The sequence below is a fragment of the Balaenoptera physalus genome, assembly GCF_965194825.1.
Source record: "Balaenoptera physalus genome assembly, chromosome: 21".
Taxonomy (NCBI): domain Eukaryota; kingdom Metazoa; phylum Chordata; class Mammalia; order Artiodactyla; family Balaenopteridae; genus Balaenoptera; species Balaenoptera physalus.
The window spans coordinates 12,258,125-12,279,161 of record NC_138902.1 but is presented as its reverse complement, the minus strand read 5'-3'; the positions used below and the strand labels follow the sequence as shown (position 1 = coordinate 12,279,161).

At 53.4% G+C, this 21,037-nt stretch overlaps 1 protein-coding gene across 1 annotated transcript in view; it reads right to left on the bottom strand.

The window, feature by feature from the left end:
* SFRP1 (secreted frizzled related protein 1) overlaps positions 1-20,231 on the bottom strand; it is a 45,956-nt gene extending 25,725 nt beyond the window's left edge. Inside the window, exons 1-2 of the mRNA XM_082444378.1 lie at positions 19,498-20,231; positions 14,378-14,455 (exon numbers count right to left, since the gene is read on the bottom strand). Coding sequence (XP_082300504.1) covers positions 14,378-14,455; positions 19,498-20,023 — 604 coding nt within the window. The 5' untranslated portion in view covers positions 20,024-20,231. The remainder of the gene's footprint in view (positions 1-14,377; positions 14,456-19,497) is intronic.
* Positions 20,232-21,037: the final 806 nt, after the last annotated feature.

Below are 21,037 nucleotides of genomic sequence, written 5' to 3'. Positions count from 1 at the left end.
CTCAGCCCCACCATCACAGGCCTGGCTCCACAGGCGCCGAGCGCGCTGCCCGCCCGACCGCTAACGAGGTCTCGAGAGCAAGTCAGGAGTTTACGACGGCTCCTAATGACCTCCGCTCTTGGGAATGACCGGCTCTGCGGTGACCCGCGTGTGGGCTGATGACACTCTCGGGCTCCTGCTCTGCGCGCCCCAACGGAGGTCTCCCGGGGCCCTGACCGCAGCAGATGGCCTGCCCGGCTGCCCAAGCCGCGTGCAGACCTCATCAGAACGGCCAACAGCGGCACCTTCCAGTGGGTGGCCCGGCACCGGCCAGCGCTGCCCTGAGCCCACAGACCCTCGTGCCCCAAACCTCTCACCCCTGACACCTGAGGCTCTGCACAATATTGCTTTGGATGAATGAGCACTTCCTCCTTCAGTTTTCCTCCTTCCCCTCTTCCTCCCCCCCTCCTCTCCCCCTCCTCCCCTTCCTCCCTTTCCCCTCCTCCTCCCCCTCCCCCAGCCCCTCCCTCTCCTCTTCCTCCCCCTCCCCCAGGCCCTCCTCCCCCCTCCTCCTTCTCCTCTCCCTCCTCCTTCTTCTTCTCCTCTCCTCTCCCTCCTCTCCCTCTTCCTCCCCCCTCCCCCTCCCTTTCATCCTCGCCCTACCCCAGACCCTCCTCCCCTTCCTCTTCTCCCCTCCTCCCCCTCTCCCTCCTCTCCCCCTCCTCCCCCTCTTCCTCCTCCTCCTCCCCCTCCCCATTCCCTCCCTCTCCTCTTCCTCCCCTTCCCACCTCCTCTCCCTCCTCCTCCCCTCTCCTTCTCCTCCCCTCCTCTCCCTCCTCCCCTCCTCCCCCTCCCCATCCCCTCCCTCTCCTCTTCCTCCCCTTCCCACCTCCTCCCCTCCTCTCCCTCCTCCTCCTCTCCCTCCTCCTCCTCCCCCTCCTCCCCCTCCCCCTCCTCTCTCCGCTCTCCACCCAAGCCCTTCACTTTAAAATAGGCTCCTGACGCCCCTCATTGCCAACAAGACAAATGTTCCTTTCTTCAGCATAGCATTCAAGGCCCTGAGCTGACTTTGGCCTACGCTGTCAATCTCACTTCTAGATACCCGCCCCCATACGCCTTATAAGCCGTCCACAAAGAGAATCACCACTCCCCCATATACAGATGGCGTCATGCCTATGTGTCCTGGTCTCTGAGGGGTCCACCACTTAGAATATGCTTCCTATGCTTCCTATGTCCATCTTTTTGGTGAGAAACTCCAACCAGTCGTTCAGCGGACAGCACCTCCTGTCTGCAGCTGTCCCGCCCCCTCCCCGGGAAGACCTGCTCCCTCGCCTGCGCTCCCATGGCCCCGTGCTCACCTGTTACAGGGATTTCAGCGTTGATGCCGTGATCTTATACTTGCCTGTTTTCTCCCCTCTGTCCCCTCCAGACAGTAAGCCTTCTGAAGGTAGGAAGCACACCCCGGTCATCCTGCACGACCACTGTCGTGCACACTCACTGCTCCTGAGTCTGCACGTGATACAGCCTTCAATTCCGCCGGCATTTATGACATCTCTAACGCAAACGCGGGACTGGGTCAACCACTCACTGCCCTCTCAAGGGCAGGGAACACCATATGGACTGGCACAGCACTGGTGGGTGCCAGGTCCCGAGGGGCAGAACAGAAGCCCCATGGGGAAGCCCCCACATGAAGCTTTGGCCTCAAGCTGGCTCCAGGAAGAGGGAGCGTGAGGTGCCCTGGTCCTCCTATGAGGTCACCTAGAGACACCCCGCCCCCGCCTCCACCTCCACCACGTTTGGATGGAGGCCTGATAACGTGGGCCGCTCGCCTCCTCAAGGCAGCTCAGTGCAGGCCTTCTCACTGAGAATGCAGTTTGAAAGGCTGCACACAAAAGGATGGATGGAACTGCCCCTACTAAAAAGCTCCCCTGATGTGCACAGGTAAAAGCTATCTTCTGCCTGAGGTCTGACCTTCCTCGCCAAGGGCCGAGCACCTGCAGAGAGGAGACAGCCGCGCGCTTTGGCTTTGACCGTGGGGACTCCCCTCCTCCCAGGCTCTGGGAAGAAACAGTACAAACACTCCTGCCTCTGGATGTCTGTCGATCCCAAAGTCAGCATACGTAGCTTAAAGTATAAGCAGGGCCGCGTCCTCAGCAGCAGCCCAACAATCGTCTGTAGGATCAAATCTGTGCAAGAGTGCCCACCTTCTGCGATGGTTAGACTTTTCAAAAGAAAACACACGCACACGTCATATGCCTGTTTTTAAACGAATGCATGTCAAGAGTAAAGGAGCTGTCACCCTCGAGGCTGGGTGCTCGCTGGCACCTGGCACGCTGCGGGCATCTGAGCCTCCGCATCTCAGAACAAAGGCCAGGCCATGACTCTCTCTCTAGTCAGCCCCCTCCCTTTCGTGGAAGCCGCTGTAGGTGACATGAAGTTAGAGGCTGTCTTCGTAGGCTCAGTCGCCCAGAGCAGACTGCCACACTCCCCCTGCAGCCACGCCCCGCCGGCAGGATCCCTGCCTCGGACCCACAGCCTTGCTGGTTGGGTCACCCCTGTAACACACCTGCTCACTCCAGCTGCTGCACCCTCTGGGGCCCCAGCATCCTACCAGCGGGGAAGCTGGAATCAGCAAGACCACCTCCTTCCTCACACCTCAACTCAGCCCTTGAGTCCCCGGGTTTCGGCCGAAGCGAGTCCCAACAGGACGCCGAGTCAGCTGCCAGAACCAACAGATGACCTTCTCTACCTGTGCTGATTTACCCGAATCAGGTTTTGTCAATTTAAGAAGTACTATTTGATACCATATGATCTCGCTTATACGTGGAATCTAAAATATGACACAAATGAACGTATCCATGAAACAGAAACAGACTCACAGACACAGAGAACAGACTTGTCATTGCCAAGGGGGAGGGGGTGGGGGAAGGATGGAGTGGGAGTTTGGGATTAGCAGATGCAAACTATTATGTAGAGAATGGATAAACAACAAGGTCCTACTGTATAGCACAGGGAACTGTATTCAATATCCTATGATAAACCATACTGGAAAAGAATATGAAAAAGAACATATATATATGTACAACTGAGTCACTTTGCTATACAGCAGAAATTAACACAACATTGTAAATCAACTATACTTCAATAAAATAAATTAAAAAAAAATTTTTTTTTAAAGTACTATTTGTTTCGAGTCTTAACTCCTTTCCCAGCCCTCACCTCCTGACACCAGGATGCCTTCCTTGACTTTCTCCATTAACCTTCATCTCCTCTAGGGAGCCGCCCTGGATGTATCCAGCCCCCGCAGGAGACCCTGCCCTCCTACAGGCCTGAGAGTTGGAACCCGGCACTAAAGCAAGAGAACAGGGACTGACAAGCCTGGCTCCGGCCTGCCTCATGCTCCAGGTCCTCAGATCTGTTCAGGACCTGATGGGGAGCTGAGACCACAGGAAGGAACACAGGCCGTCCCTGCCACAGACACAGACCTGGGTCCAAGAGGCCCCAGTGGAGCCTGAAGGGTTTCATGTGCTTATTCCAGGCCCCGATTCTAGCTCTGCGGCCATAGCCACGGAGGTAGGGACTTCCTTCAGCCCTAAAGCCGTCTCCAGAAGCCAGTTGGATTTGCAGTGAAAGACACACCAGTGTGAACTCATTTTCAAAGGGCTCACAAAGAGCAGAGAACACGTCTGAGGAACTCCCAGAAGGAAACGTCCCAGGGAAGATGCTGACGGAAGGGCTGGAGAAAACAGGAGAGAGAAAACCCCTCTGGTTATCCTGCCTGAATGAGAGAGAGCATCGTTTAGGGAAGTTGGTTCCTAATTTTTCCCCTCTGCCAAAGTACTATTCTGGCATCTCTTTCCAACTCACAGACAGCCTTTCAGAATCCGTTGTAAAGGATTTCCCTTAATTCCTGCCCTAAAGAAATACTCTTTTATTCCCCTAAATACCCACAGGCCAGTAAGCATCCATTACCCGCACATAAATCCCTAAGAAGCTGTCAGGACGGCCGGGCCTTACACACCCGCGGCTCCTCCAGCCGTGAAAGACCAACACCATTTCCTCTCAATCCTCAAACGTGAGCCCTGACCCCAACCCCCAAAGCCCTCGCAGGTGACATCATCTCTTCTAGGGTCCTTGCTTCCCCTCCCTGACCCACCAAGGAAATCAGGATGAGCAGGACCCAGGATGGTGCCTAAGTAACAGGTGGTACCCACAAACACCTGCAAACTCAGCCTTCCACGAGGACCCCAAGGCCAGGGTGATCCAGAAGCTGCAGACTCCAGGGCTGTCTGGGAACAAACAGTATAGACCGCAGCAGCCCCTCCCTGGAAAGTCGCTATAAATAGCCGTTGCACTGTCTCCCGCAGAAAGACCTAGAAGGCTCTGTTTCCTCTCACTCCATCATCACCATTCATCCGTTCATTCCCTCCCTGACTCAGACAGGTCCTGGGCACACGTGCCTGTGCCGCCCTCACAGGGCTGGATCTGCCCCCTTTATTCCTAAATGGAGCTCTCACAACCCCCAACGAGCAGAGCCAGAGACCCTGGGAAAGCATCTCAGCCCTCTGCCCCCATCCTTCAAGCTCAGCAGAATCTTCAAGGTGATTTCACCCCCGACCACCATGCCCCGGCCCCGGCTCCCAAATCATTCAACACACCCCAGCCTCCTGCCAATTTGCTTCAACAAATGTCTATTTGCAAAGAAAACTAAGGTGGCCACTTCTGGACGGGCTGTCGGTGTGATGCAGAGGGAAGCCGGACTGAGGCTTGCCCCCTCTGAACCAGGAAGCTCCCGGTGCCACACTAAGTGGCACTCGAGCCCAGAGAGGCCCACGCAGCAGGGGCAGCTCCGGCACACAGGGGCCCTGCCAGTCCTTGGGCCTGGCAGCCCACCGGCCCGGCTGCAGGGCCAGGTCCTCCGGGGCACGGCAGGAGTGACAGTGCTGGTGACAGGCCGGGCCTCTGACACAGCAAATCTGTAGCTCAAATATTTATTGTATGCGTCTGGCTTTCACACAGAATTTGCAATCTGCCAGTTACCAGTGTTTACCTTGGTAGAAATTCACGGGAAATCTTCGTCTGAACAAGCCCGGAGTTTATTTTACTGCCAGATAAACAACTTTCTTTGATAAATCATCCATGTGACAGTGTTCCTGAAAGACTAAACAAAGATTTCAAGTGCAATCTATAGGGCTTTGAGAAGCCTTCCAAAGCTAATGCATGTTTAATTGGCTGCTCCAAGCAGGCTGGGGCAGGGCGAAGGCCTGACATCTCTTTGGCCATTTGCTCTCCTTTGAAAAATAAATACAGATTGGAGCTTCTGGCTCATTCCTGAAAAACTGGAAGAAATCTGCCAATACTTAAATGCTCACTTGCTTCTGAATATGGCCTATTTCTTTGGCTCACGGGCGTGCATATCACAAATATCACAGCTGCTGGAAAAAACGTGAAAACTGCCCCAGAGACAGTGCTTGGGAAAAAGGGACAACACGGAGGACTCTTAAGGTCTCTCTTAGACCCAATAAATTATGAGCAGAAAAACTCATATCAGGAATAAGATTTCTAAAAATCACTCAAAAACAAAAGAACAAAGTTCAGTGGGCGTGTCCTAGAATTAGCAAATACTCAATCCAAGCTCTACATATTCTGCGGTCATCATTGTCCGATGACTTCCAGTTTTCACAGTGACTTTAGGGTGTCATTTCACTAAAGCCCGGCCCGTCTAACTTCTAGTATTTATAGGGTTGCTTTTTGTTTGGTTTTGGTTTGGTTTTGGTTTTGTGAACTTCAGCACCTTGAAGCTGCATCAACCTTTTAAAGTTTTCCCCAGTGGGGTTTGTAAAAGATTTCTCCAGTTTAATCCTCTACTAACCAGAAATTCATCAGGACATTCCATTCCATTTCCTAACATTTTGTGCCAAGCAAGCTGGTTTTATTAGTGCTTGAATCCTCCTACCGAGGCCAATTTCCATCCTGAAACAATTCTTTCCAATAAGAAGAGATAATAATGGTTATGGCTGGAGCAGGCACCATGTTCCAGGAACTGAACATGCTTGACTGACCCAATTCTCCTCCCAACACAGTCACACAGGAATCACCATCCACAGGTGATAGAGACAGGCTCAGAGAGGTTAAGAGACTTTCTCGTGGTTGCTCAGCTTATAAGGATGGGACTTCATCCAAGTCTGTCTGGCCTGAAGCCTATGTTCTTTCTATTCAACAGCACCGCCTGCCTCTTCACAAAGAAACCAATGATCGCCAAGCTCTTTCCCTGTGTCAGGCACAGACATCAGTCCATTTATACCCGGCAAACTCTGAGAGCACCCAGTGCCCCTTCCCAGAGAGATTCCTCTCCCATTCCTGGCAGGATGGGAACATGATGGGCATGAGGGGACATGAAGGAGGAAGGGTGTGCAATCCAGACTGGCTACCCAGCTAAGAGCTTCTGGGAACAAAAACGGTAAGGGGTGCAAGGCAGAGAGTGGCCTTGGGCAATCTGATGACTAACTCCTTTATCTGAGTCTTATTTTCCTCCATCTGTAAGCTGAGCGCCCTGGACTGGCTGATCTTTGAGGTCCCATCCAGCTCAGCAGATCTTCAGAATGACAAAGGGGTACGGAGGAGCAAGGCAGCACCCAAAGAAATGGGCGAGCAGCCCCCCTTGTCTCAGCTCATCCTCTACCCCCCTCCTTCTCCACCCACCCCCAGAAAGGCTCCAGGGAACAGAGGTGAACTTGAGGGTAAATCCTTCCCTTGGCTCCCCTTCTCCATGACCGTTTATATACACATCAAATGATAAGGAGGACATGATGCTAAGTGAAATAAGCCAGACACAAAAGGACAAACAGTGCAGGCTTCCACTTACACGCGGTACCTGGAATAGTCAAAGCCTTAGAGACAGAGCGTACAGTGGGAGTTCCTGGGAACTGGGGGGAGGGAGAAGGGCAGTTAGCGTTTGGGTACAGGGTTTCAGTTTGGGATGGAGAAAAATATCCAAAGGTGGATGGTGCCGATGGCAGCACAACAGTGTGAATGCGCCTAATGTCACTGAGCTGTACACCTAAAAAGGATTAAAAGGGTACATCTTATGTCATGTATATTTCATCACAATAAGTTTTTTTTAAAAAGGAAGGGAAGGCAGTGAGGCGGGGCCACTCAACAGGAGAATCACGGGATGGCAGGTTGGAGGGCGCGTCAAAGGGCGCCCAAACCCCGCGGTCTGGCAACTGACCGTCCCAAGGAATAACCTCTTCGGAGCTGGACTCATCGACAAAGAGGGAGCAGTCACAATTCCCCCCACTACGTGTCTTGGGTCAAAGAAAGCAACGACTCCAGCAGGATGTGAGACAGGGAAGGGCTGGAAACAGGATTCGGCTCGGGAGAGGTGCCAACCGAGAGCCTTGGAGCTGCACACCCTGCTCCTTTAGTGAAGGGCGGCCTCGTCTGCTGGGGACAGAGGGCTGGGCCACCCCGTGCTTGCCCAGACCCCCGGGATGAACAGCTAGCGAGTCCAGCGGGTGTGCGGGGCCCAGGGCTGGGTTCCTTACACTGGCTCATCTGCTCCACCGAAACCGATGCTGGGTATTAGTGTCACCTCGCAGGGAAACTGAGGCCTGGAGAGGTTCTGAGATTTCCCAGTGTTGCCCGGCATATGTATAGGGGCAGAGGGAGAAATGAACTCAGCTCCAGGGGTGCCGCCTCCACCCGAGGATCCTGGGTTTCTGGGTCCTTTCTCAGTTCAATATACTTTCTCAGGGCCAAATATGCTAAAGAAAAGTGTTGCTATTGACATTTGCCTTATCTAAGAATCTTCCTGCCAGGTACCGCCAAGAGAGAATTAAGTGTGCAGACAGTGCTCACCACAGGGGGAAATTTGGCTCTTTTCCCAGCTTTTCCTCGCGGTGCCTCAACATGGCTTCAGAGTGCAGAGTGGTCCCCATGGACTCTCAGCCCAAACTGCCCGGGGCTTGATTCCCCCCTAGCCAGGCCCCCAGCTCTCCACTGGGAAGCCGTGGAATCGCCACCATGACCCACCCAGCCCATTGGAGGGCTTCAAAGGCCCTCAAGGGTTCAGCAGTAGTCTCTGCACGGAACAAGCCACCCCCATCACGGGCGAATGATGCAGGATGGGCTACAGGCCACGAGCTGGGAGTGGCATTTCCAGGGCACTTAAAGCTCTGACCCCGTGTTTCCCTGAATGTGAAATGCCATACGGCTCCTTCCAACTATTTCCAGATCTGTGGATGGGCTGTGTATTTTAGAGACCTTCAGTGACAATAAAAACCAGTTGTTTTCAGCCTACCAATTCCACCCTGGGATTACAGTTCCTTCTTCCATGTTTATTTAATTTTACTTCGACTGAACTAGATTTCTAGATATTAGGGCTTTTTTTTTTTTTATTTTTTAATATATACACTCAGTCACCCAAAACAGGGATGCAGTTTCCCTCGAATTTAATAAACAAGTTGCACATACTCATTTGGAAAGAAGTTTTCTCCTTTTATAAAAAAGGAAGGCCATAAACAACAAGGTCCTACTGTATAGCACAGAGAGCTATATTTAATATCCTATAATAAACCATAATGGAAGAGAATATTAAAAAAATGTATATATATAACTGAATCATTTTGCTGTACAGCCAAAATTAACACAACATTGTAAATCAACTATACTTCATTTAAAAAAAAAAAGAAAGAAAACTGGAAAACAAAATAAAACCAATGCTCTGTTACTTTTTGCCTACAAGGTGCATCTACTGCCAGAATAATATCCTTTGTCTATTCACCAGTTTTCCATAAGTACTAGTGGAATGGAATAATAGTGAAAAAAGAGGATATACAATGGTTAGGTCAAAAAAAGGCTACCCATACAATAAGTTAAAAAGTAAGTCTAAATTATCCCAATTTCTAGTCATCTGGGAACATTTTAATATTAAATAATTTTTACATTGTTTTTCTCACTTAAATACAACCCAATCTTGTGAGATAAATGTACTTGTTCCCATTTAACAATTGTGAACATTAAGGAAAGGCATTTCCATGCACACTGTAGAAAACCTATGATTTGTACTCAGATGTGTACTTTCTATTATAATATTTTTGGATTTAAAAATTCCTATATTATTCACCTTTGTGAATTTTAAGATGATACAACATAAAACCAGGTTGTAGTTACTTTAACAGAAAATAAACTGGAAATTAAACCACTCAAAAAAAAAAAAAAAAAGGCCAATTTCCATCTCCCTACCATGCCCTGTCATTCACACACACGTCCAATGAACTTTTATTTTATGCCTACCACGGATGAGACACCATACCAAGGACGACTGAACTACACACAGGCCTTGTTTTGTTCATTCTAAGACACAGATTCTCTTCACATTTTAATGTGAAGTATGTTTTCTCTGTGGGCGGGGCATCTCACGTGCCTTAACGTTAGGTAAAATATGGTATCAGAGACAGATCGTGCTCTCCAGCAGCTTACAGATGTTGCAATTACCGTGCTGGCAGCTACCATCTCCTCCTCTGTGGGAGGAAACCCAAGGTTTAGTTTGGAAAGGCTGAGCCTCCTTTTTGCAAGAAATCAAACAATGCACCTCCAAACAGCAGCCCAGCCAAAACACCTTGAAAGCAGAGTGAGCCAGAGTGAGAACAAATTAGTGAAGGTCCAGAAACCGCGAGAATGTTTCTTCTAGGAAATACTCCCAAACACTAATGGTGAGAGCCAATTTTTTTCTCTTTCCTTTTTGACTCAGTTTAGCGTTGCAATGTACAGTTTTACTCTTTATGAGGAAACATATAAATGGAGAAAAAAAATGCTTCCAGAAGGCAAGGAAAATTTCTGGGGGCCAAGAAATCTTTTTCCACAACCAGAAAATACTGGGCTAAAGAAGTGGCCACCTGAACTCTCAAAAAAAAAAAAAAAAAAAAAAAGGAGAAGCCAGTACAAGAGGAAGCTCTGAACTGTCTTAGCAGAAGTATATTATTCCACACATTTCTACCAGGAAAGCTTAAGGGTGTTTACAGATCCAGAAGCTAGAGAGAGTGGCCAGAGGCAGGATCCTAACCTCACAGCCATTATAAATCAGATCCCCCATCACTGGGATAAGCTGAGCTGAAGGAAAGACAGTTATGGGTGCTGAGTTGTTAACAGCAGGATTATTAGTGTGGCAGCTTGCAAATAATATATGGACCTGTCGAAGGGAGAACAGCAGCACCCTGTTGTCATGGAGCAGGAAAAGCAGAGAGAAAACAAGCAGCAGGGCCGGGTGTCCTCACTGAAGCACAGCAGGCAGCCTGGCCGCCATGTTGAATCCAGAGACTTTGCACCATCTAACTTTTGGCCGTCGCACATCTGGTGCTTGATCCAGGCTGATCCAGCTGCATTCCTGAGCATCAGCCCACAGGTGTTTCTACTGAGGCTTTTCCCTGCTGGGGGAGTAATATGTGCTCTGAACTGAGGAGGTACAGTGCAGGGGTGGAGAGAACCAAGCAGACCTGCCAGAGGGTTAAAAATACACTGCCCGGCGCACTGGTTAAGTATCCGCCTGCCGGGGCTTCCCTGGTGGTGCAGTGGTTGAGAATCTGCCTGCCAATGCAGGGGACACGGGTTCGAGCCCTGGTCTGGGAAGATCCCACATGCCGCGGAGCAAGTGGGCCCGTGAGCCACAATTACTGAGCCTGCGCATCTGGAGCCTGTGCTCTGCAACAAGAGAGGCCGCGATAGTGAGAGGCCCGTGCACCGCGATGAAGAGTGGCCCCCGCTTGCCACAACTAGAGAAAGCCCTCGCACAGAAACGAAGACCCAACACAGCCATAAATAAAATAAATAAATAAAATTTAAAAAAAAAGAAAATGCTATTTCACTAAAAAAAAAAAAAAAAAAAAAAAAAAAAGAATCCGCCTGCCAATGCGGGGGACAAGGGTTCGAGCCCTGGTCCGGAAAGATCCCACATGTTGCAGAGCAACCAAGCCCGTGCGCCACAACTACTGAGCCTGTGCTCTAGAGCCCGCGAGCCACAACTACTGAGCCTGCGTGCCTACAACCCGTGCTCCACAACAAGAGAAGCCACCGCAATGAAAAGCCCACGCACCGCATAGAAGAGTAGCCCCTGCTCGCCGTAACCAGGAGAAAGCCTGTGCACAGCAACGAAGACCCAACACGGCCAAAAATAAATAAATAAATAAATTTATTTTTAAAAAAAAATGCGCCGCCCGGGGAGCCGGTGATGGGCCGGGCAGGCCCAGCTCCACGGGGGCGGCAGGGGTCTAAGGACGCACTGGCAGGAGAGGGCGAGGGCATGCTGACCCAGAAGGAAAGCACCCCTTGTTCCTGGAGCTCCCAGGGAGCCTTCCAACAGCCTGATGTCTTCCCACAGGGGATGTCAGGGCCGCTTAAAGCAAAGTTTGATCCCTAGAATAGGGAGTAAAGCATTCTTTTTCTTCTCTGCTGTGTGTCAGCTTGCCCTGCTGCATTTCTTTGTCTCTTAACTGAATCCCATCAGCGTGGCTGACTACCTCCCTTACTTGAAATGAGCTGAGCTAGGAAACAAGTTTCTCAACAAGGCTGCATTCTCCAGGGTGCCGAGAAGCGCAGAGCTGAGCTCAGCCCCTGCAGAGAGAGAGAGAGAGAGAGAGGAAAAAAAAAATCCTATTTACTGCCTTATGAGACCATGACACACAGAAAACCCATAAAAGTCTCTCCTGCATCCAGATAAAGAAGGCTGGCGTCCAGGACACCCAAGCACGGAGGAGATAAATGCCTCCAGGATGGAGCCCAGCGGCTGTTCATCTTCTCTTAAGGGGGGAACGCAGCGTGACAGCGAGTTAAAAGAACTCCAGTGGGACAAGTCAGACGCCTCATTTGTGAAATAAGTGGACTTGATAGGATGACCTGGAGGATCCAGGAGAATTCAAAAGTTCTAGGAACTCAAGAAGGAGATACTCTCCGGGCGAAAGGAACACAGTCCCAAACAGCTAATCAGATTGCCCAGGCCCTGACTGGTTATTAAAATAAGATACACCCCTGGTGCCTGCACGCAGGGGGCAGGGAGCCACTGCCGCCGGGAGAGGATGTCCCTCCCCAGGTGGGTTACCCCAGCCCCCTCCAGACCTTTCCCCTTCACCCAAAGGTCAACCTTCACAGTCAAATTCTTTCCCAAGGTTTGCTTCTTCAGCCCATGTCTAGCGAACGGCTCTAGTTTAACGAGTTGCCACTAAAGCCCCCAACAAATGCAGGTTGGCGGGTTACTGAGAATCTGAGCGGGAAGATGCAAATTCTCTTCTCACGGCTGCCGAACATCCTTCGCCTGGAGTCTCCACAGCGCCCCCTTCAGGCGGTGAGTTCTACGACGCCACGATTCTCTAGGAAATCACCGATTCGTGTTTGGTCGGGGTGAAGAAATTTCTTTTATGAAATTTTCATCTATTCTAGGTCCGTATTTGAGGACACGGTATCTAGCACAGAGCTCTGCACTCAAGAAATGTTGAGTGACCGACTGGACGCGTGGCTCAGTCAATGATTGGACACACAATCTGAGTCACGTCCTCCGCACACGCAGTCCCGGGAGAAGTCATCTGAACGTAAAACATCAGCTAATATATTACCTTTCAGAGTGGGCTCTAATACGATTCCCTGGATTTGTTGAAACGTCAGGGAGTCGACTTCTAAAAGTGAGTGCGGTGATTTACACTATCGGAAGAGGGTCAGTGAAATGTAAAGGCGGCCCCTGAGTATTATCCACACCGCCCCCGGCCCCCCGCAAGGAAGGATGCTTCGGGATGAGCCACACCGGAGCAGATTCTTCCTGCCACCCCCACCCCCCAGTCACGCAGCAAAAGGCTTCTCATCAGGACTTCTGAGAGATTTTATTTCTGGCCTTTTTCTCGATGCCCAAATGCCTCTTTGGGAAGGAATCTCGCGCCGTTTGCGGAAGGAAAGCTTGTGACCCGGACAGGCTGGGGCCGCGCAGACTCTGCCGCGGAGACCCGCCAGCCTCGCCGGGCGTTGGGCTCCCCTTGATGGAGCACGGGTGTGAGCCTCAGCAAGCAAGTGTCACCGCCGCCAAACGGAAGGGTCCTCAGAGTTTGCGAACATTGCTGCAGGTCCCTCTACAATTTATTTGAGTTCATTTAAAATGGCAACCAGAACAAAGGATGTGACTCAAACACAAGCAGTGGAATGCCTGGGAGACGAAATTGTCCCGGAGGTCATTCACCAAGAACCAAGAAGGCAGGGAGAGATACTTAATGCAGAAATAGGGCACTAAAAACATGTGCATTCTCAAGAAGCTCTCCGTGGCAGAGGGTCAGAATTCGCCAATTCCCGCCTTCAGTCACAATGACAAATACCCTGAGACTACACCTGTCACATGTACCATTTCCTTCAGCTTACATGTGCACACATACACGTGTGCAGCTCTCCATCACGGCACTTCGCCAGCACGAGGCCCTTTCACGTACTTTATTATGCTTGGTTAGTGAAAACCCAGAGGAGGTAGCCCTGGATGGACATAAAGACTCACGTTACCTACCATCATGCTTTCCCTGGGAGGAATTCTGTAAGAAATCCAGCCTCGGGGACACAATGGCCAGAATCGTGAGAACCTGTCCTTGGCAAAGCAGGCCTGGCTGCAGTCACTTCTCAGCATCCATATAAAATAGAGGCAGGCTGGAGGGAGTCGGCCCTTCAAAAGGATGCAGTTCACGTCTACTTTTCCAGAGGACAGGCTCCCAAGGTGTCTGAAGCTCGGTCTTCTGCGGGGCAGACTACACCAGGGACCGTCCCTGAAAGGCTCCCTGAGATCAGCCCCCGGGGCCACATCCAGCCCTTCTCCTAGGGCTGCAAGTGCAGATCCAGAATTCCCTTTTAGCCCAGAGTGATTAGCGAAGAAGGGAGGGAAAACCCCTCACTGTGGGATTGTCAGCTTCCTGGCCTGGAAGGACCTGAGAGCCACTGCACCCACTACCCGCCCACCCCGGCAATGCCCTAAGCGCACGGATGCGCCCCTCCCAGATCCTGGGCAGAGTGGTGCTGACACCTAGGGGCGGATGGAAGAAGAGTTGTGCCGAGAGGCCAGCCCAAGCCGCCTGGCTTCCCCCAGCTCCTCTACAGCTCTCCCCAAGCCTGCCTCCCTCCACTCCTCGAGGATGTCCCCCCAAACCTGCCCAGTGATCCCACACACGGAAGAACAGAAGCCAAGTTTGACTTTCATAAAAACCGGCCGGTTCCCCACCCTATCTGGTCTTCCATCTGCCTGAGAACAGCAGCCATCTGGGGAGGATGGAGGGAGAGAATACACATCTCCAAAAAGATGCTCCAACAGGCTCTGCACCAGGGATGCGGACTGGGAGGAACCAGGGATGCCCAACCTCCCCGAGGCGGCCAGGGACGTTCTTACCAAACTCGCTGGCACAGAGATGCTCGATTATGGCTTCAGATTTCAGCTCGTTGTCACAGGGAGGACACACCGTCGTGCCTAGGAAGGGCAAGGGGAGAACAGGAGCTGAGTGACTGCGGTGGAACGCAGGGAGGATCCGCCCCTGGGGCCGAGATCAGCCCGGGAACCAGGCTGAAAGGAGTTAAAGGAAAGGTCTTCTGGAATTTCTGATAGGGCAACTTGAGAAAAGACGAGTCCTGGAGGCCAAAACAGACGCGTAGTTTCTTGAAAATCTGGGGACTAGAGCTGTTGAATATGGTACAACTATTAAAACCAACACGATGTGGGGCTGGATGGGGCAGGTCCTATGAGTCGTGGCTTGATGGGATGTGGTGGGTCCCTAGGAAAAGCTGACTTGTAACCAAACACTTCTACCCCAGTCGTTTGTCCCCTGTTCTTTCTCCCCTCTCCTTGAAATACCCCCCTCCGATTCCTGCCCCCTTCCTGTTCCCAAACTCCCCCACAAGACGGCCGATCCGTCTGACCAGCTCTCTAGGAGCCAAGAAAGAAAATCAGCCAGACTCACAAACTCCAACCGCAGGCCCTGAACACCCCTCCCCAGAAGGGCTATTGCAGTGAGCTCCTGCCGGGGGGCGGGAAGCAGGAGCAGCTGGTGGGGGCTGGGAGCGGCACCAGCCCTGCTGCCAAAGGGAGGGACTTGGCGGGACATGGGAGAGACCCTCTGGAGGCGTTTTCACACTGTGAAGGGCTTTGAAGAGGAGATGTGTGTGCTGCAGGCATAGGGGCCACTGGGGGCAGCTGAGCCCCGGGGGAGGGGGAGGCCTCGGAGGCCAGGGCCAGCGGGTCCTCCCAGCCAAACGCTGCCGATGCTGGAGGGACCCCTGGGAGGTAAGGGGGCTCCGTGGAAGGGCAGGGAGAGAGCGGCCCAGTGCAATCGCCAGAAGGGAAGGCGGCCTGTCACCACTGCCGCCATCCCACCGTCACCTCCATCATCTACCAGACCACTTGGAGTTTTATCCATGATGGAGGAAAGCACGAGCACGTTCTAAGGGCCCTCCACCTCGGCACAGCACTGGAGGCCATGCCCGGCCACGCTGGGGGGCCAGTCACCCCCAGGGAGGACGGGGCGCTGAGTGACCTTTGCTCCGACTCAGGCTCTTCATCCTCCTCCTCCCCCTCCCTCTTCGTGGCTCCTCTGGCGGCATCTCCTTCACCTTCGAGCACTTCTGTGGCTCAGAGAAACAGGCAGAGCCTCCCACGGTGGATGAGGAGGGAGCTGCACAGCCCTCCGGGGCCAGTGCCGCCCCCAGGACGCAGCGGGTCCCCAGCGCCGGGGAGGTGATGCGCGACCCCCCCCCCCACTTCCAAGCAGGGTCCCTGCGAGGCACAGCAGAGGCCGTACACCTTAGTCTTTACTGACAGATCCCTGTCCCACCTTTACTGTGCCCAGGGCCGCACTCCATCCAGAGTCCCGCAGCAAGAACCACAGCCACACCCCGAGCAGGAGACCGTGGGGCTATCTTTTGGCCCGGATGCTGGAAATTTGCTTTTCAGCCAGAACTTAAGATTGGATTCCAGAGGTCATGTTTCTGACAAAAGGGAAAAACTCACCCAGAATTTTGCATCATGGTTCTTGCTTCCATGGGGAGAAAAACGGAAAGGAAATCCCGCAATATGGGAAGGACCGCGGTACCTACTTCGGGAGTGTGGACTGTGCTTTGGGGCTTTCCTTGTTTGGGTTATTTTTTTTAAGTGGAAGTTATCATGTTGCAAAGTTCTATGAATGTGACCTTGACCAAACAACTAGCAGGGCAGGACTATCCAAATACAAACACCGGGTCCCCGCTTGCTCACTCACATCACCTTGTCTGGACACTCTGAGTTCCCCGATCCGACTGGCGGCCCCGGGCTCTGGACACCACAGGGGCGTTGTTCTCAGTCCCATCAGCTACGTTTGGCCCTCAGCGTCTCCCAGGCGGGCAGGAGCTGGCTGGGGTGGGCTCTGTGTGTTCGCATGGCTTTCCCCCACCCACCTCGACTCTTCTCATAGCCGACTGTGGAGCAGCTCTAGATTGTATAGGGCGACATTAATCTGTGGCATCTCTGGATGTGCTGGGGGGCCCTGCAAGCAGCCCGAGCAGGAGAAATCCACCCAGTCATCCATCGGAGAGGCAGAACTAAATGGCTGTTTTAAAGTGTATTTAAAATAATGTTTAAAGCAAAAGAACCAAAAACCAAAAGGTTTTGTGTTTCATCAATATTTAAGGGAGGGGAGGGGAAAGTCCAACACTGGAATCAAGAGTAAGTGGATTTTTAAAAATCAATGCACACACATGCACATGGCACACACCCCACACAGCACACAGCAGGTCTTCCCTGGCCAGCTCTTCAACACGGGGAAGGGACCCTAAGGAAGGCTCCCGGGAAGGATGAGCGCACCGTGGCCTCTGCAATCTGTGACTAAGACAGCCAGGCTGTTTTAACGCACAACATGCCTAATCAACAACAAAATAAAACTAAAAGTATGTGCTCAGTTCGCAGAGCTTGAATCAGTAAAACCTGGCTGGGAGGAGGAACGACAATTTATCGGCCTGGGAATGTACAGGTCTAATGCAAGCGCAAGATTTAGAAATAACTTTCCTGAAAACAAACAAACAAACAAACACTTTTTCCTCTCCCATAACAGATGCTAAAGCAGCTTGGGCATCAGCCTTTTGGGGGTGTGGGGGAGTGCCTTCTGACTCATTCTCATTATCAAGTTTATCTTTAATAACATGCGGCCCCAAAGGCCTGCCCAACACCCCCAAACGGTGCTTGTCCAAGTATGTGAACAGGAAGCAGCCTGCGGCACGCAAAGATATGCTGCTGCCTCGAAAATTCCATTTTAATTTTACAGAATAAAAAGAAATAAAGAATAAAAGTAGGGCATGTATACTTGGTCTCCTCCAAAAGTACCAGTTCTGATTCTGGAGCCACCAGCTAGCTGTAAGGTTACGAGGACCAGGAGTTTGGTCCGTCTCCACCTGCCCTACACACACACACACACACACACACACACACACACACGCGCGCGCGCGCACACACACAGCCCTCCCACCTCTGGGCTCAGCTGACAGTCAATGGCCACGCGGCCCCAGAGGACTGACTCCTAGAGGGGGTCCCACCCACTGAGGGGCCGCAGTCCTGGGCAGGAGCGGAGCCTCCCGCAGAGCCTGTCACCAAAAACACGGCGGGGAGAACCGGGTCCCAAGTCCCACACGGGACTGGTCCCGTCGTAACTGTTCTCTGTGTGCAGCCGGTCTCAGGGCGGTGACTACCTGAGCACTCCTGGGATGGAGGGAGGAGAGGAGATGGTACAAAGGGCAGCCTTTGGGAGCAGCCAAGTGGGACAGCAGCCAAGGAGTCAAAGGCTCCAAGAAGACAGCACGTATTTGGTCTCCCTACCACCACTCCACCACCCCTGCCTTTGGGGCATCGAGCTGGAGGATTCTCGTCCCTTCATAAGTAGGCAGCCCAGCCAGCACCCCTACCTTCCCGTCGGAAGGGCTTCCGCCTCAGAAGGGTTCTGTCGCTGATGGTACCAGAAAGGGACACTGTGGGGGTGGACTCAGCCCCAGCAGAGCTGGCCGCGGCCTCCGGGGGCAGGGCTGGGCTAGTCTGCCCGCCGGCAGTGAGGATGGGGAGAAGGAAAATCCCGTGGGTTCCACCCGGACAGAACACAACGCGCTTTGTCCGCTCCAGGTAACGGCTCAGCTCCCGTTCTCCAAGGGCTGCGCCTCCACGAAGGTGAACTCTGCGGACCCCCAGGAAGGGGGGAGCAGTGGGACCCAGACCTTGCCCCTGAAGGCGGGCCGCTACCCTGCCCACCCGCCAGACCTGCCACCCCACACCCGCCCCTCTGGGCCATCTCCTCCTTCCCTGGAATAAGCCAGGGCATTCAAAGTTCGGGGTGCCCTTTCCCGGGACTACCCCGGCCTCACTCTGGGGAGTACGCCCCTCAGGGGACATTTGTGCTTTGGCATCCCTTAGAGATGTGCTGAGTCAGCAATCAGCAGGTTTTTTTTTTTTTTTTTTTTTTCCCCCCCCACCCTAAACCCGTTCCTCAAAAGCCCTTGGGATGCGGGCCGCTCTGCTCAGCGCCCTGGGTACGGCTCCCCAACTCTGACGACCTCCACCTCTGTGAGCCTCAACTCCGCTTCCGAAGAATTTGGGGTTGCATTCACTCCTCTAAAAGTCAGGCCACAGTGCTGGGTTGTTTTCGTTGGCTGGTTTGTTCTGTGGGGTTTTGTTTTGGCTTCTTTGCTTGTTAACTTGTTTTGTTGCCTCCCCGGGATGGTTTTTCCTCCCCCCCCCCCCCACCAAGAACTGCCCTTTAAGGGGGAGGGGTTTCAGAGAAGAAACTCCGGCTCATCCCTGGGGCTGTTAGGAAAGCCTCCAATCTGCGGAGCCTCGCTCCCCAAGGGGAGCTGAGCCATGAGCTAATGACAATTTTATCTTTCTAATTACCTGAGGATTTGTGTAAATGAGAGAAGCAGGGGGTATGCAAGAATGAGGGAGAAGAGCCTTTCCATCCCGCCCCCGCCCAAACCTTCCCGAAGCTGTTAACTGAAAGGGGTAGAGAAACAGAAAGCCTCGCAATTTCTAAACTTTTTTTCTCGGCCAGTTCTGCACCAATCCTGGACCTACTTGGCTGAATAACTAGCTAAGGAAAGCGTTTAAAAAAAAAAAAGAAAAAAAAATCCTCCTCAAACCTAAGAAAATAAACAAAGCTGCACCTTAGCATTTGCTCGGCCTTTCTGAGCTTCCCAGATTTGGGGTTTGGGTTGGTTTTTTTTTCCCCCCGGCGCATCCCGTCTGGGGGGTTCAAAACTCCGACAGGGACTCGGTTCCCTCGCGGGGGGCAGAAGAGCTCTCCTGGGAGCCAGAGCTAAGGCTTTGTTTCAGCGTAGACTGGATCCCAGGACAGCGGCTCCAGGACCCGGACCGGGTGCGCGCGGGGCTCGCCCCGCCGGGCACCACCTCGGAAGGGCCGCTAGCTCTCAAGGCGGTCGGGCACGGCCGAGAGCACGTCCCCAGTCCCGGGGCGCAGCGCGGACAGCCCCGGGACCCCCCAGCCTCACCTTGGGGCTTGGAGGCCTCGGTGGCGTTGGGCGGGGTCATGGCGATGCAGACGTCGCCCTCGGGGAACTTGTCGCACTTGAGCATCTCGGGCCAGTAGAAGCCGAAGAACTGCATGACGGGCTCGCACGAGTCTCGCACGGCCTCGCAGAGCCAGCGGCACGGGTAGATGGGCCGGTCCAGGCAGACGGGCGCGAAGAGCGAGCAGAGGAAGACCTGGGTGCCGATGTGGCAGTTCTTGTTGAGCAGGGGCACCCAGCTGCTGGCCTGCTGCTTCACCTCGGCCATGGTCTCGTGCTCCAGCAGGTTGGGCAGCACCATCCTCTTGTAGCCCACGGTGTGGCACAGCCGCAGGTCCACCGGGATGTCCACGCACTGCGGCGGCTTGGTGTAGAAGCGCCCGCTCTGGTACGCGCCGACGTCCGACTGGAAGCTCACGTAGTCGTACTCGCTGGCCGAGCCCGCGGCCAGGAGCCCGGCGGCCAGCGCCAGCAGCGCGCCCGCCGCGGCCCAGCGCCCGCCGCCCATGCTCGGCGCCCCGGCCCCCGCGACGCGGGGCGTCCTCGGCCGCCTCCCCGCGCGCGTCCCGCCGCGAACTTCCAGGAGCCCCCGGGCACAAAAGGCGCCGTCCGCACCCGCGCCCGGCGCTGGCGGGGCGACCCTGGGGAGCTCGCGCGGGGAGGCGAGCGCGCGGCCCGAGTGCGGCCCGGCTCCCGAGGCGGCGGGACCCGAGTGTCCGGCGCTCCCGCGGCCGAGCCCTCCGAGCCGCGCTGGCCAATCAGCGCCGGCCGCCGCGAGCGCTCCGGGCCCGCCCGTCAGTCACCCGCGTGGCCGGCCAATCGGCTCGCGGGCGGGAGGGGTCGGCTCCCTAGAACTCAGCGCAGGTCAACACCCCTTAAAAAACAAAACCAAAAAATAAATAAAGGAAGGAAGAAGGGGGGGAAACGAGAAAAAGAAGAAAAAAAAAAAAAAAGGAAGAGAGACTGGGGACGAAAAGAAGCGTGCGGTGGGTAAAGACGATGTTTAATGCTGTTTTAACTTGAATCGGATGGCAGGAAAGTAAGTAACCTTAAGAGTACTTGCAAGTCCATGAGATAATCAAGACTTTTTTTTTTTTTAAACACTTTCCCCTAACTTTACGCAGCAGCCCACCTCCTCGGTGTTGTTCTCTGTGGCTGCAGACGAAGATGGGCCGTTTCCGATAGACCGGGGCTCAGGAAGGCTGCGGCGAGGGAGGTCTGCTTTTTAATCCCCAGCCCGTGGGGCTCGGCTCCCGCAAGGGCCAGGCGAAGGTGTCGTCGGGCTGTTTGCTGGCTTAAAAAGGCAGCGCCTTTCCAGGTGGGATAACCGGATGATGGCCCTCCGACAACCCGGAGGCAGTGTGGCACGAAAGGGTGCTAACAAAGGTGTTAACTTTGGGAGAACAGTTTAAAAAAAGAAAATGAAGAAGAAAAAAAAGAGCCCTACTCAAGGCCCAGCCCAAGAGCACGTCTGTGTGTGCATGCATATGCACATTGACATGTTTGTGGTCTAGAAAGCCAA